The sequence below is a fragment of the Odontesthes bonariensis genome, chromosome 10 (assembly GCF_027942865.1).
Source record: "Odontesthes bonariensis isolate fOdoBon6 chromosome 10, fOdoBon6.hap1, whole genome shotgun sequence".
Taxonomy (NCBI): domain Eukaryota; kingdom Metazoa; phylum Chordata; class Actinopteri; order Atheriniformes; family Atherinopsidae; genus Odontesthes; species Odontesthes bonariensis.
This window is the reverse complement of record NC_134515.1, coordinates 28,645,500-28,662,558: the sequence shown is the minus strand read 5'-3', so window position 1 is coordinate 28,662,558 and position 17,059 is coordinate 28,645,500. Positions and strand designations below refer to the sequence as shown.

Sequence of the window (17,059 nt, the reverse complement as noted above, 5' to 3'; positions counted from 1 at the left end):
TCTTTAAACACTAGCCACGGATAATAATTTAAGTCGAAAAAAAAGTAGCACTGCTTAATATTTTTATTTTATGACATAAAAAAGTTTCAAATACAAAGCAAGAGGACAATGACAGAAATACATATATTTAAGCACAGAACAGAGCAACAACTGGACCAATCAGATTGTCATGATGCCTTCTCATCACAGTTCAGTCACTCCTAAAGACGTCCGTTTATCACGTAGGTGCAGAACGAAATCTGCCAACGTCCAGTTAATAACATTATCCGTTGCTGGCTGGATGCTTTTATTCCACAGATGTGTTTCACAATGGAGTTTTTAAATCATTTATCCTTCAATTCCGCTGCATACCCTTTTTCCAGCTACGAGATCTTTCCAAAAGAACCTGTAAAAGAAAAGAGATTAATACTGACTTTTAATACTTACCTTTCCTAGTTTATGCTGTACATGTATTAAATTTCATGTGCACAGTTCCAGGAGAAGATAACTCTTTGCATTGTCATAACAATTTGAAATATCTAGATCATACATTCAAAGACTTCATTTGACTTTCTGATCTGTGTGTTGCTCTCCACACGCTCCTTGGTATTGTGGATACATTCAGATAAATGCGATATCAACAAAACAAAAATGCTAATCTGCTATTCTCAACATGTCGTTAAGAAAACACACACCCTTTCCCTAAAGTTTCCTGCTGTGGGAGTGCATCTCCAGCAGAGTGTCCCACTGTCGGGTACATGTCAACAACAACTGTGGAAAATGCCTTGATCAAACTGTACACAAAATCTCCTGAACGTCGCTGGTATTCATGCGTGAAAATGGCTTAGGGATTCCATCAAAGTGAAGAGCCAGTTTTACACATCAACACTGTAGATTTTCTGGACAACGTGTGGACAGTCTGATCCAGACTTTTAATCAAAGTTTCAGTTCACACATGGGCTTCACAGTGGGGGTTTCTGTGGTGGAGATGTGTTCCCACTTCTGAAAACAACAAGCAGGGGGTGCAGCGGAGCATCTGCCCACAACACACAGGACATGAAGAGAAAAGTACACTGTTGAAATTACTTTATCTTAACAGCACATAAAGAATAGCAGACTGTTTTAGCTTTTATATCAATATCAAGTGTACTTGAATATATGCACCACACAGAGAAGCGCCTGGAAAGCAACATTCAGGTCAGCAGAAGAGAGTAAGAAGCAGTAACTGTTAGCAGCTCACACTCAGTAAATGTTTCAGAGGATTAACTTCTACATTCACACATATCACTGATGTTTCAGAGATTTTACTTGGTAGCTGGCTGGAATTTCTCCACATCTCACAGCTGCAGTGCATGAATGAAAATAGCTGAGTTGTGATGAACAGCCCTTGTTCACCTCTGCTGAGCAGCTGCAGGTTGCGTCCCTCCTCCTGCACCTGGAGCTGCAGCACTTGTTGCAGAAGCTCCTGTCGAAGCGTCTCTTGCACTAAGCCCATCCTCTCCAGCTTCTCCCCATTCAGTCGCAATAACGCACGGCCTGCAACATGAAAGCACAGGGCTCAAAAATCCGCTTCACTGTCAAGCCTCTAATCCACTTTCAAGACACTGAAGATGCGAAATGACCTGTGATGGCATGCTGGGAGAACGCCTCCACGTAGGACAGGTAGTTGTGAGGACAGTGTTTCTTCAGCCATTTACAAACATCTTGTTGTGACCAGAGCACAACGGGGCGGATCAGGCTGGGCTGTGTTGGGCTCGTGTGATATATGCCGTAACTGTCACTGCGATACTGCAGAGAAACACACAAGCACAAAGGACAATAGAGACGTGAATATGTGTGAAAGGAAGAATTTAGCATTTTTGACATGCTCTCTCTCATTTTCTTGTCAAGCGCATACATGATTTTGTAATGAATATCAAGTTGGAGCCAACAGATATCTTTTAGATAGAATTTGTGGGAAACAGCTATCTAAGCCCAGTTCAGTCCAAAGGTAAATAAAGTAAAAATGACTGTTTGTGGATTCGTTGGGGCTGTGTGCCTGACTTCTCCTGCTTGGGCAAAGTTAAGTGGTGACGTGAGATGCAAAAAACTGTGTCATGACTCAGACAGATAGGTTCATATGCATTTTTATTCAATAGATGTAACAAAGCCGTGGATAAGTATAGTTCTCTATTACAAATCCCGCAATCATCATGGAGAGTAATTATAGGAAATTTCACTCCCATCTTTTGCCATTAATGGGAGAGAAAAAAAAATCCTTAATCAATCTCTTGCATATTAATACACATAGCCATTGTTTTCTCCATAAATTGATAAACAAAGAAAGCAACAGCAAAGAAGAAATGTAATTTTACTGAATGTAAAACTGAGACACTCGCTGAACTAGAGAGAATTAAGTCAGCTGAATTTGGTTATCTTAGGTAGGGACATCATAAACAAAACAAACAGGATGGAGCAAACTCTGCGTTCAGAGCAAAGGGACCCAAAAGGGTAAAAAGAAAAAGAGAGAAATGTACAGATGAAGTGAGTTAGCCAATACATTTTTGTGCATCTGGACCATCACATTGGTTAGTTAAACAAGACTTCCAAGTTTATTTGACCAATTTTGTTTTAGAAAGACATTAAGCTACAGCCTGCCTGAACTGTATATTTTTGTGCAACCCGCGCTAATGTTATTAAGTCAGCCAGACACTAGTGAAATAGTACGACGATAATAACACTAAAATACCCCCTGTATGAGGCAAGTACAGATTTGCCAATTTCTTATTTCTGCTTATGTAATTTAACTATATGTTCTATATTCTTAAGTTTGAATATTGGTCTAATAGTCATTGATGAGAAAGTTTTATTGAATATGGCTGTTTGTTCATCTTTTCTGTTTAGTACGGGCTATTTCATTTAAGTTTAATACAGTACTGGCGGTACTGTAACTTTAAGAGGTTGCAGCTTCGCACGCTGGGAAGGTTACACCTGTGTTGTGAACGTCAGACCAGCAGTGGAGACACGTTTTTTTTACCGTGTCCCGTCCTATATTGTGTTGAAAGTCAGGTGTATGGATACTTGAGTGACACTTGTGGAATACATTTCTAAATTTTTTCTAACGTTACCTGGACTTCATGCGGATTTTTAAGGACAACAGTTTTTTGGACACGTGTAAGCCAGGAATATCAGCTAGTCGACTTTTGCACCTACACCCCCCTTCTCCTACGTATGATTGTTGGTGTTATTTAGATAAACTGAGTCAGGACACTTTGTCATTTTTGACAGAACCATAATAAAATCATACTAACCAATTATACAGGAAAACGTAATCAGATTTATCTGTTAACTGAATTATTTGACAAATGCGTAATGAAAAATAAAGTACATGTTTCAGAATGGCCAGATCTAAGTCCTGATCTTAATCAAATTTAAATCTTTTGGAAAGTCCTGAAGTGAAAAGTTCACATGAAGAAAGCCACCAACATTTTAAGCAGCTGAAGCTTTTCTGTAAAGATAAATGGACTAAAACTCCGCCGGACATATCAAACCCCTCCTTTAGTGTTTATCCTGTTTTCCTCTTTTACATCTGGCAATACCTGTGGCATTAGATGACATTAAATCAAATTAAAAAAATACTCTCTTTGTCCCAAAGGGAAATTATATAAATGTTAGATTAAAAAAATCATCTCTAAAGTAATACGGTCAAATCCACAGACAGCAGATTTTCTTCAGTGTTCATTACGTACAATCTCTGTATAAACTGCAGATTGTTGAAGCATCTGCCAGGTGGATCATACACTGAGCAGTTTGTGTCAAACACTACAGGCACACATACAGTTTATAGCCTAAGCATAGTACACATGAAGAAGTGATTAAATTAATCCTATAAGGGAGCTACAGCAGGTTCTAAACTCATTTAAACACACATGGATGATTATGGCCACATGTGCTCAGAGATCAAACACTGTGGATGCGAGTCTCCACGTTGTGTGGAAGATCAGCGAACATGCAGCAGCTGCTGAAACAGCAATAGCACAAAAAGAGAAACAAGAAGGATAGTGTGATCTCAAGATCCAACTGTTTAATCTTAAAGATGCACAGGATGTAAAACTGTGGAGGAGTAATCCAAACTGCGTCTTTGATGAGCCAATCAGTTTTAAAAATTTAGTAGGTTCAGCACGTCCCTAACTCTAGACTTTCTCTGATGCAACATAAAAAAGGCTGGTTTGAGTTTAAGAGTCCACGTTGAGCAAAGAAAAAACACGCACATCCGTCTCAAAAAAAGTATGGGTGCAGGACTAGCAAAGTAACATGAAAACTGAAAATAAAGTCCGCACACCAATCTCCCGTTTCTAAATTTAATGTGACGTTTCGGGCAGCCTGCCCTTCCTCAGACATTACAAACACATAAAAAACCACTGTTTAAATACCCATGATCCCATAGGTGGTTCAACCCCCACCCAGGTGATCCCCATTGATGTTAATCACCTGGGAAAAGTGACGTGTGCAACATAAAACCACATAGTGAATGTCCAATATATGCAATATGTACAATGAAATATGAAAAATGAAAACTGGTCAGAGAAAAAGCACAAGGAAGTACGACCATCAGAGAAGAGCTCCAGATCTTGTCTAATCATTAACATTGCCCAAATGATGGGAATAGACAATAGCAAAGTCCCAGTAAGGAGACATTGAATAAATATACAGATAAAAATACAGAGCATCCCACATTACAATATGACAAAAAACAAAAAACATTACAAAAAAGGTCTCAAGTCAAATTCTTCGTTCAGTCCCTTTGGGGACAGCGTGTCCAACGTATAGATCCAGTACGCCTCTCTTTTTAGCAAAAGAGTGTTGATATCGCCACCTCGGCTGGGGGGTCTGATACGTTCAATGCCTGTATAGCGCAGGGAAGCTACAGTGTGTGATGCTTGTGTGAAATGTAAAGCAACAGGACTTTTAACGTCATGGTTGCGGATCGTGGACCTATGTTCCGCAATCCGGGTTTTGAGTGGCCTAGTTGTTTTGCCAATATAGGCTAGCCCACAGGGGCATCTCAACATGTAAATGACATTGTTCGTGTTACAGGTGATTGTGCCACGGATCTTATATTCTTTGCCTGTGCGTGGATGGTTGAAAGACTTAGTTTTATGTGTAAAGTTGCATTGAATACAGTTATTGCACTTGTAGTTCCCGCTCGGTGTCTGACGTAGAAAATGCTGTGTGTGTGGTGGGTGGTGGGCTCTCACTAGCATGTTTCTCAGGTTCGGTGGACGTTTAAACACAACTTTAGGAGCTGATGTAAAGACTGAAAGGGCAGAGTCTGACTCTATAATGTGCCAGTGTTTGTTAATGACAGATTGAAACTCCTTAGCTAGTGGTGAGTACTGAACCACACACATCAGATTGGGTTGTTCACGGGCTTGTCTTCTTCTTTGTAAGCAATCCGTTTGGGACATCCCCTGAAAGCGGTCCCGTGCATGGGATACCCACCCCGATCTGTACTGTCTCTGGCTGAATCTTTGCTCAAGATCTTTAGCTTGCAATTCAAAGTCTTCATCAGTGCTACAGATGCGCCTGATGCGATTGAATTGTGAGATAGGCAGAGATTTTTTCAGTGGCACTGGGTGATAGGAGTGTCCATGTAAAATGGAGTTTCTGTCGAACTGGAAAAGGTACATCGACGATATATGGTTCTTGTGGAGGGGCTCAGAGACTCAGCTCAAAGAATTTCACACCTTTATGAACAGTGCTTGCCCACATCTTAAATTCACAATGGACTTTGATGCACACAAGATGAGCTTTTTAGACATCACAATATACAGAGACTCCCACAGACTGGGCACCACGCTCTATCGCAAAAATACAGACAGAAACTCCATTTTACATGGACACTCCTATCACCCAGTGCCACTGAAAAAATCTCTGCCTATCTCACAATTCAATCGCATCAGGCGCATCTGTAGCACTGATGAAGACTTTGAATTGCAAGCTAAAGATCTTGAGCAAAGATTCAGCCAGAGACAGTACAGATCGGGGTGGGTATCCCATGCACGGGACCGCTTTCAGGGGATGTCCCAAACGGATTGCTTACAAAGAAGAAGACAAGCCCGTGAACAACCCAATCTGATGTGTGTGGTTCAGTACTCACCACTAGCTAAGGAGTTTCAATCTGTCATTAACAAACACTGGCACATTATAGAGTCAGACTCTGCCCTTTCAGTCTTTACATCAGCTCCTAAAGTTGTGTTTAAACGTCCACCGAACCTGAGAAACATGCTAGTGAGAGCCCACCACCCACCACACACACAGCATTTTCTACGTCAGACACCGAGCGGGAACTACAAGTGCAATAACTGTATTCAATGCAACTTTACACATAAAACTAAGTCTTTCAACCATCCACGCACAGGCAAAGAATATAAGATCCGTGGCACAATCACCTGTAACACGAACAATGTCATTTACATGTTGAGATGCCCCTGTGGGCTAGCCTATATTGGCAAAACAACTAGGCCACTCAAAACCCGGATTGCGGAACATAGGTCCACGATCCGCAACCATGACGTTAAAAGTCCTGTTGCTTTACATTTCACACAAGCATCACACACTGTAGCTTCCCTGCGCTATACAGGCATTGAACGTATCAGACCCCCCAGCCGAGGTGGCGATATCAACACTCTTTTGCTAAAAAGAGAGGCGTACTGGATCTATACGTTGGACACGCTGTCCCCAAAGGGACTGAACGAAGAATTTGACTTGAGACCTTTTTTGTAATGTTTTTTGTTTTTTGTCATATTGTAATGTGGGATGCTCTGTATTTTTATCTGTATATTTATTCAATGTCTCCTTACTGGGACTTTGCTATTGTCTATTCCCATCATTTGGGCAATGTTAATGATTAGACAAGATCTGGAGCTCTTCTCTGATGGTCGTACTTCCTTGTGCTTTTTCTCTGACCAGTTTTCATTTTTCATATTTCATTGTACATATTGCATATATTGGACATTCACTATGTGGTTTTATGTTGCACACGTCACTTTTCCCAGGTGATTAACATCAATGGGGATCACCTGGGTGGGGGTTGAACCACCTATGGGATCATGGGTATTTAAACAGTGGTTTTTTATGTGTTTGTAATGTCTGAGGAAGGGCAGGCTGCCCGAAACGTCACATTAAATTTAGAAACGGGAGATTGGTGTGCGGACTTTATTTTCAGTTTTCATTTTGAGTTTAAGAGTCAGCAGGGAGAGAGGTCTGCTGTAAGCCTGCTTTATATGTTAGAGTATACTGATGACTCTCCGCTAGACTAACATGTTACCTTTTAATCCATACAGAGAATTTTATCTTAAAATCCAACTAAATATTGTTTTCTTTATGTTGTAATATACATTTCTGTAAACTATTTATAACAACGCTTTGTGTGTTATAAGCTTTAGTTAGTCTTATCTAAGTGTACCTCAAACAACCCTTTCCTTTAGGGAAGCAACACTTATCAGTTTGCCATTGAATTTAGTGTCTTTGTTATCATAAACTGAAGAAACTGTGTCTTCCCTGCTGTGCTATGGAGGAGACGGAGATGAAACAAGTTCATTTTAATCTAACTGATTAGGCTGCTCAGTCTTATGTTCTTTTGTTTGACAGTTAGAAGCTTTCCATTTTATTTACTTATTCTTTTGCCCTGGTAGAGGTTCTCGTTGGTCTGAAAGCCCACCGGGCTTGCACAATTGTAGGGGAAATACTATGTAAAAACACAAGACACAAGCTAGCAGAAGAAAAACCCTCTCTTCCCTTTAACATGCATGTGATACTGATGAAAAGAGCAACCCAGCTACTCTGAGGTCTGCGTTTCTCTGCTGATTATTGCAGTGGACCAGCTCTATACCCTCCGCAGGATCCTGGAGTGCATGGGAGTTCGCCCAACCGGTCTACATGTGTTTTGTGGACTTGGAGAAGGCGTTCGACCGTGTCCCTCGGGGACTCTTGTGGGGGGTGCTCCGGGAGTATGGAGTGCCGGACTCTTTGATACAGGCTGTTCGGTCCCTGTATGACCGGTGTCAGAGTTTGGTCCGCATTGCCGGCAGTAAGTCGGACATGTTTCCTGCGAGGGTTGGCTCGGTCAGGGCTGCCCTTTGTCACCGATTCTGTTCATAATTTTTATGGACAGAATTTCTAGGCGCAGCCAGGGCGTTGAGGGGGTCCGGTTTGGCGACCTCAGAATCGGGTCTCTGCTCTTTGCGGACGATGTGGTTCTGTTGGCGTCCTCAGGCCGTGACCTTCAGCTCTCACTGGAGCGTTTCGCAGCCGAATGTGAAGCGGCTGGGACAGACCCGGCGGCAGAAACAAGCTATTGGACGGGCATTTAAATGAGTAGGGGGGGCCCCCTAGCGGGGGGTCTGGGGGTCCTCCCCCCGAAAATTTGGTATTTCTTAGATGCAATTTTCTGCATTTTAACCGAATTGTGGGCCCCGTTTCAGCACAATAAGGAACTGTCCTTTTGTTACTAAATACGGGACGATTCCATTATTTCAAGGGACGGTTGGCAACTCGTTTAGGCAGCCCTGGCAAACACATCACGCTTCCTTTAAAGTAGGCATTCGGAGACATCTCGAATAGCCTGACAGTTTAATCCACTCTGTATAATCATCGGTGCATAAATTGAACGCAAAGCCCAGATCACGTTTGCCCCTTTCTAGTCGCCATTAATACTAATACACACAACGAGCAAACAGGAGCGCAACAACAACGCCCACGCACGGCCACAGTGAATTTAGACTGGCGCTGAGCCGACATTAGAACGCATTTGAACATGTAGTTCAGGGTCGGACTGGGGAAAAAAAAAAAAATCGGCCCTGGCAATTTTCCCCGGGACGTCGGGTATGGTTGGTAACGTTACGGCGGCTAGCATTAGCAACGAGGCTGCTAGGCTTGCTAAATCGGTAAGCATTAGGCTACTGAAGAAAGCTAGTCTTTTTAGCTGCGTTATTTTATTATCTTTCTTCTCGGCTATAGCCTTTGTTTATGGCCACTGGCCTTAACCTGACGCGTTAGCTTAGCTGTCAAATCACCGGAAGTTTCCACCGGAAGTACTGGCGCACACACAAAAGCTCTCTCCAGACATATCTTTCTTTCATTCCGCCCAGATGAAATTTAATGCCACTCTTCGAAAATCAGAGAAATTTAAAACATTTTAAGACCTTAAAAAACGTATTTTTTATTTAAGACTTTTAGATCGTGTCCCCTCAGTGTTTGAAGCAATCTCCGGTCAAACGTCAAAGTGAACCCAGGGGGGGCACACCGGGGTGGATGGGGGGGCAATGCCCGCGAGTGCCCCCTCGTGGCGCCGGGGCTGGGCTGGGATGAGAATCAGCACCTCCAAATCCGAGACCATGGTCCTCGGCCGGAAAAGGGTGGAATGCCCTCTCCGGGTCGGGAATGAGATCCTTCCCCAAGTGGAGGAGTTCAAGTATCTCGGGGTCTTGTTCACGAGTGGGGGACGAATGGAGCAGGAGATTGACAGACGGATCGGTGCGGCGTCTGCAGTGATGCGGGCTCTGCACCGGCCCGTCGTGGTGAAGAAGGAGCTGAGCCAGAAGGCGAAGCTCTCGATTTACCGGTCAATCTATGTTCCTACCCTCCCCTATGGTCACGAGCTGTGGGTAGTGACCGAAAGAACGAGATCGCGAATACAAGCGGCCGAAATGAGTTTCCTCCGCAGGGTGTCTGGGCTCTCCCTTAGAGATAGGGTGAGAAGCTCGGTCATCCGGGAGAGGCTCGGAGTAGAACCGCTGCTCCTCCGGCATCGAGAGGAGTCAGATGAGGTGGCTCGGGCATCTAGTGAGAATGCCTCCTGGACGCCTCCCCGGTGAGGTGTTCCGGGCCCGTCCCACTGGGAGGAGGCCCCGGGGAAGACCCAGGACACGTTGGAGAGACTATGTCTCTCGGCTGGCCTGGGAACGCCTCGGGGTCCCCCCAGAAGAGCTGGAGGAAGTGGCCGGGGACAGGGACGTCTGGGTCTCTTTGCTCAAGCTGCTGCCCCCGCGACCCGATCCCCGGACCAGCGGAAGATGATGGATGGATTATTGTCTTAGTGATTGTAATTAGCACTTATGTGTCTTCTATGACAGGAAGCACTCATCAATTTAAAGAGAATGCTGCAGCAACTGTTGCTGTAACACAACTTGCAGTTAATAGGGTTTTAGGAAGTAATGAAAGACAAACTAAATGTGCGAATGCAGTCCCTATACTCTGATTATATTTGTAACTTTCACCACGGTGAACAGATTTAATTTATGGGGTAAATACAATACTTCTTTCTTTTCAGTAATTCACTAAAGCCCGAAGGCTTATGTAAACTTCTGCTTAAAAGAATGTATCCTCACACAAAATAGGGATATTTTTCAGCAGTAAATACATTACTGCATCAGTCATTTTCACATCATTGTTCGATGTGAACATTTTTCTCAGTTCATAGAGGCTTAAATCACACATTTCAGTGCAATCCCCTAAATTCCTAGTGGCATAATTTCTACTTTGGATGCATGTTTGGTTTTCAGTGTTGATCATTTAGGGCTTTAAGTGATTAAGTGAGAGACGATGCACAGAGGAAGAGCAAAGAGTACAAAATGTAAAGCAAAAAAGCTGCACTATGGAAGTGGGAAATACACCCCGCAGTTGTTCCAGTGCAAACAACCAACACAGATTAAGTTTGTTTCTTGAGACAAAAATAAACTAAGCACTATATTATGTGTATCGAAGAGGACTGGAGCGAGCAAACAAAGCATTGCATATAACTCCGTTATCAGCCCAGCCCAGTTCAATGTTTACAGCTTTAGCTTCAGTTCCTAGCAGCCTTTTGAAGAGCTTTTCATCGGGAGAAGACAAAGGCACAGACTCTCTGACTTGTAACCGAGGGCTTTAAATGAGGCCAGTTTACAGCATAAATGGACTGCCTCTGTTGACAACACTGACTGTGTGAGCAGACAATGCAGGATCAGATAACAAGAAAATTTCATTTGAAGTGGAACAGAATGGCTAATGGACACGGATGAAACAGCACTGCCCACAAAAAGATGAAAATGAAACATGCTGTTTATTAACCTACAACAACAATGACGGACCGGATACTATCAGGCATTGAGTCTCTAAATAAATTAATTTTCTTTCTGCTCTCAGTAAACACACACTATGGTCCAGCAGCAGCAGCATAGTGTGAGCACTGGAAGACCTGCGCTATTTAAAGCCAAGCTAAAAGGCTGTTAAAGCCCACTAGGCTGCTGAGCAGAGAGCAACTTTCATTCTCTGTTAACAAAGTGTCCATTTGCAATAAAGGATGACTACAGGCTGCATTTGCCAAACTGTCAACAGACTTTTCTGCACAGATATCAAAAAGAAGAGCTGCTGAACAGTGGGAGCTGTGTAATCATTCATGTTGAAACATTTTTCTTTTTTTTAGCAGCTGGTTGTTGAAATAAAAATGGGAAACCCATCAAACTAATCTTTGCCTAAAAAACAGGAGGCAGTTGTATGCACATTTTAAAAATATGCGCAGGGCGACGAAAAAAAAAAAAAAAAAACTGAAATACCATAACATGTACTCAAAGCCACAGAGATTATGAATTGATCAGCTTAGATCCAACTTCGGTCTTCATCAGGACAAAAGTTTGTAGAAGACCATCATGTCCTGGACTAACAAGCTCCTGGTGGGGTCATAGGTCATTCAAAATGTATAAGTAGTTCTGAATTAATTGTTAAAACTTTGAAATCATCCAGATCAACAACACATGGACATAAGATAAAGCATATATCATCCTGTAGGAAAGTCAACAACTGCGGGTCACCACAAGATCAATAAGGAAGGACATCCCTGTTATACCTCAATACATAGTTATGATAATGTCTGAATAAAGGAGAGGACATTATGGTATAGATCAAAGAACATGTTTGATCTCAGACTCTTAAGTTTGAAGTGTAAAAATTTAAAAACTCTCCTTGAGACTCCCTGAAGTGCAAATCCCCTGAGTTACGCTGATCTTGGATCTGGATGCAGCCTCTTCACTCTGGTGTACAAGTTTGAAATACTTTTTGAATTTTGCCAAGATATACCAGAGCACATGTGCATTGAATGAGATAAATAACATTTCTTGTGGAACGGGTGATAGGAACTCTTTTGGGTGGCACATACACACATGGACAAAACTGTTGGTACCATGTTTGGTAAAAAACAAACTTAAGAAACAGGCCCGGACAAATATAATGGTACCCTTAACTTAATATTTTGTTGCACAACCTTGTGAGGCAATCACTGCAATCAATCGATTTCTGTAACTGTCAATGAGACTTCTGCACCAGTCGACAGGTATTTTGTTCGACTCCTCGTGAGCAAACTGCTCCAGTTGTCTCAGGTTTGAAGGGGGCCTTCTCCAGACGGCATGTTTCAGCTCCTTCCACAGATGTTCCATAGGATTTAGATCAGGGCAAATAGAAGGCCACTTCAGAATAGTCCAATGTTTTGCTCTTAGCCATTCTTGAGTGTTTTTAGCTGTGTGTTTTTGGTCATTATCCTGTTGTAAGACCAATGACCTGCGACCGAGACCAAGCTTTCTGACACTAGGCAGCACATTTCGCTCCAGAATGCCTTGATAGTCTTGAGATTTTATTGTAGCGTGCCTAGATTCAAGACACCCTGTGCCAGATGCAGCAAAGCAGCTCCAGAACATAACTGAGCCTCCTCCATGTTTCACAGCAGGGACAGTGTTCTTTTCTTGGTATGCTTATTTTTGCATCTGTAAACATAGAGCTGATGTGCCTTGCCAAAAAACTCCAGTTTTGACATTCTCCCAGAAGCTTTGTGGCTTGTCAATACGCATTGACAGTGGTGTCCTCCTTGGTCTTCTCCCATGAAGTCCACTTTGGCTCAAACAACAACAGATGGTGCGATCCGACACTGATGTACCTTGACCTTGGAGTTCACCTTTCAATTTCTTTAGGTTGTTTTTGGCTCTTTGGTTACCATTCGTATTGTTCGTCTCTTCATTTTGACATCAATTTTCCTCCTGCGGCCACGTCCAGGGAGGTTGGCTACAGTGCCATAGACCTTAAACTTCTGAATAATATGTGCAACTGTAGTCACAGGAGCATTAAGCTGATTGGAGATGGTCTTATAGCCTTTACCTTTAACATGCTCGTCTAAAAATTTTCTTTCTAAAATTCTCTTTTCTTTCTAAAATTCAATTTTCTTTCTAATCTCCTGAGACAGCTTTCTCTCGTCACCCTGATTAAGTAAATAAAATGGAAAGCTTCTAAAAAAAATCTAAATAAATTTTTTTTTTAAAACGCTCATACCGCATGGACGGTCTGACAGAAAATTTTAGTGGTTTTGAAACCTTGAGTTTTTAATACCATGGTATACCTTGAAACCGGTAACCGGCCCATGCCTAGTATACTGTATGCTCGGAAGCTGTGGATTCCTGACTGGAGCATATCAGGCCCTGCACATGCTTCAAACAGATACTTTTTTCTCATGTCTGACATTAGCAGCTTGACATCACCAGCTGAGGGTAGTTGTATAAACAGCATGTGTATGCTTGCATCTTTTCCCACATAGATACTGGTATGCCGGAAGAATGTACAATGGAAATGTTTCTTACACACACTTTAAATCTTGCATATAGTGAAGTGGAAATTCATTTTGTTCATGTATTTACCGAGTTTTAAGCATCTGGCCTCTGTCGGGCCTAACTCAAAAATCCTTAAGATTAAACTTTGAGTCCCAGAAAAGTTGCTAGTGTTCAATTCACAGATGGTAATAAGCAACAGCTAACACCAGCAAGCATGCAGTTAGTGTTACTGTTGGCATGAAAGGAAAATACCAGGATTTTTCAATGACTGAACAGCTGCATTAACAGTATGTGGCAAAGTAAAAGTGCTTGTATTTGCAAGTGAAATCTCACCAAAGGAAAAGTCTCTCTGAAATCTAGCAGGAGGTGAGTTTCCACATAAAAACATGAGTGAGAGCAAAGGACAGCAGAGGCAGCTGCTCTGGGAAGACTGAAGTTAAATTATAGATTTGGAAAGTAAACCCCTGCTTTTTGAAAACAAACAATAGTATGTGTTTGTGCTTTTCTAAAGTGGCAACAAAATGTCTATCAACAGTTTGTGAAGCATTTACAGGCCAACTATGGGGGACTGGATTTCAGACCCAGTGTAAACACTTTTATGTATAAACTGGGCCCAGACAAACATGCGAAGAAATCCTCCATCAGACAGTAAAAGTTCTCCTGAAGTAAAAGTTGTTCTTAGAGCAGAGAAGTCTTCTGCAGACTCTGTTCATTCCCATCAACATGTTCTCCTCTGTCCTAATCCTCTATCATTTTTAAGAAATTTCTGTATGTTCCAACTCAAATTAATGTGGACCACCATCAAGATTAAATGTCCCATACGAACAGTCAAAAATCACCTAAACACTTAGGGCAAGGTAGATGGAAATAAATGAATGCTTGCAGTTTGCCGACACTGAAAGGGAAATCTCAACTCCGACTGGAACAAGACTTTAGGCCTACTCCAATCTGACTTTAAGCTGCACTGCAGTTTGCACTTTGTTTGATATCATCACGCTTAATGAAGCAGAAAGAATCATATCCCTCACATCTTAAATCTGGAGAGAGAAAAAAACCAGAGGGAGTGATCTCGCCCTGAGCCAGCTGTGCAGTTTGCAATGTTGACGTCATTTAGGTGCTCAGTACCTGCAGGGGCTCTGTGCCCGGCTGCTGCAGAAGCTTTACTATTCTGCCTCCCGCTGTTTTCTGTCCACGCCCGTCATGCCAGGTTAGGTTCCCACCAGTCCGTCGACTCAGCTGGTGCTTGAAGTCCTCAGGCAGAGCCCTGTACTCCACAGCTGGCCTGCAGAAGCTGAAACTGGAAGCAGCTGAAGAGGCAAAAGGCGGCAGGTTTAACAATCAGACAGATAGACATGCTGTGAGAGAGAAAAAAAACACATCTGCTCGACAAAAATCTCTTTGAATCTGCTTGATGTGAAAACAAAAGCCTTAGTTGAGCCAGTCTGGACATCTGTCATTCAGGGTTGATGTCATTATGAAATACCTGCTCTGGCCTGCTCTGTTAACACTTAGCGGGGCCTAGAGGCCCGTGCTAAGGTAGCACAATTACCAAGTGAAAATCTTGTAGGTAAATGTCAGAGCAGTGAGACAAGCCAATTTCTCATCATTATGAGGAAGCCCGCCGGCAGACATCCAAGCCCTCTCAACAGCAGGTGGCTTCCCAACATCCAGTAATTAAAGAGTGTGGAACTACAGTAAACACGCTGTTACTGGCACAGATTCTGGCAGAAAGCCACGGGTCATTACGGATTCATGAAACAGACTGGAAAGATTTTCACACAGCAACATGCATGCAGCTGTGTTTGTGTGTGCGTTAATGTGAAGTTTCAATATCTCAAGTTGACTAAGAGAATTCGAAAAGAGTACAGAAGGAGAGAGCCATCGGGGGAATGAGTTTTTGAGATGAAAGAATGTCTTCATGTTTCCAGCTTTGTGCCTCTCCTCTGTCATTCAACATCTCCTACTGGGAAGCAGAACCAGTCATTAAGGCATGCCAGCATCATCGGGTTATCACGAATAAAACTCTGTATGCCATTTTTACTCGGCGCACATAAACTCTCCTTAGCGCCTCTCAGCGAGGCTGATGCTGTAAACACTAACGTGCCCCTTTTATTCGTGTAAAATACATCGTTAAAACCATTTCTAAAAGCCTTTCACTCTTGTGATTCCTTCTTGTTTTTTCCTTCAATGAGAGGAAATGTTTCCCATTAACTGACTGCCAGCGCGAGAAAAGGAAAAACACTTCCAAGAAGCCAAGCCCAGGTAAACAGATTTAAGAGTGGCGCCTGATTGTGACACTGAGCGTTAAATGTGTTAATGTGGTCGAATATATGCCGTCAATCAAAGTGCTTCTTTAGTGAAGTTTTAAGCACGCTGTTTTTGAAAACTCCTCTTTCAAAGTACTTTCCAAAGAAACTGTGAGGGCTGAAACCAAATAACAGTAACCGACCCACAAAAGTGACCACAGCACATTGACAGATTTCAGCACCATGTCACTGTCCATCAGCGGGCACTGTGCACCCGCGTTGTTTACCTCCCTCAACCCAGAACCTTGACTTTAAAGTTGCTGTGTAGTTTTTTTTTTCTTCTTCTTCTTCTTCTTCTTCATCAAAAACAGATTAAATATGTCCCAGTTTCTAACTGCTCCTGGACTGTTTTTACCTCACGCTGTCTGAAATTCAACATTCTGACAGTGACAACACGGCGGGCGTTTCGTTACCAGGTGCAACCACTTACGGACCTGATTAACTAGTTCGGCTAGTTTAGCTATTGCGCGAGAATAACCAACTCGCGCGCGCTTTAAGTTGAAACGAAATGTAGTGGATTACAAAATAATGCATCAATAAACTAATTAATTACGTTCAATGAAATACGAAGCCTCCTACCGTCCACAGCCATGTTGATTCTAGAAAAAGTCTGCCATCGTCTCAGGCTGCCTCCACCTCTCCTCCTCTCTGCGCGATGTTTTCCGACCAAAAAAAAAAAAGTTTCAGTGCAGTCCAGCGACGCTCCACATCCTTCCGCGTGCTTCTGGTACAGACTGGGAAAAGGCTTTGAAAGCTTTTCGCTGACTGACGTTGTGTACGAGCTAAAGTTGTTAGAGAAACAGGAAGGAAGGAATGTCCCTGAGAAGCTGGCCGACTGCTTCAGTTGGCTCAGTCGGGCGCGGGAGTTTGCGCGTGCACGGCGCGCGTATCTGTGCCTGTTTTTTTTTTTTTTTTTAAATAAAATGATTTGTGTCGTGAGAATCAGCCGCGCGGATTTTTCTCAAGACCACGCATGAGCGCTGCGAGCTCAAAAGTGCAGCCCCGGGCCCTGTAATTAACGCAGCTAGTGAGGGCTCTGTAAAAACAGCCGGATGAAAAAGGCTTCTCATCACTGCAGCATCCACCATAAGGAATTCCCCCTTTGCCTTTTCTTAAAGAAAGGGAGCTCTGTAGGCGTCCCTGAGTGACGCGTCCTCACTGATGAAC

At 42.8% G+C, this 17,059-nt stretch overlaps 1 protein-coding gene across 1 annotated transcript; it reads right to left on the bottom strand.

Moving 5' to 3' along the window:
• Window positions 1-24: 24 nt before the first annotated feature.
• Window positions 25-16,775, bottom strand: samd10a (sterile alpha motif domain containing 10a). The gene is made up of 5 exons (XM_075475131.1): window positions 16,472-16,775; window positions 14,712-14,893; window positions 1,602-1,767; window positions 1,375-1,515; window positions 25-385 (listed from the first exon to the last, which is right to left on the bottom strand). Exons 1-5 carry the CDS (start codon window positions 16,482-16,484, stop codon window positions 363-365), a joined length of 525 nt encoding a protein of 174 aa, XP_075331246.1. The 5' UTR covers window positions 16,485-16,775; the 3' UTR covers window positions 25-362.
• Window positions 16,776-17,059: the final 284 nt, after the last annotated feature.

Excerpts from the sequence above, each read along its gene's own strand:
- samd10a (XM_075475131.1), bottom strand. Across the intron at positions 1,768-14,711 it reads CGGGCACAGAGCCCCTGCAG|TATCGCAGTGACAGTTACGG; the intron begins GTACTGAGCACC and ends GTTTCTCTGCAG. Across the intron at positions 386-1,374 it reads CCTGCAGCTGCTCAGCAGAG|GTTCTTTTGGAAAGATCTCG; the intron begins GTGAACAAGGGC and ends TTTCTTTTACAG.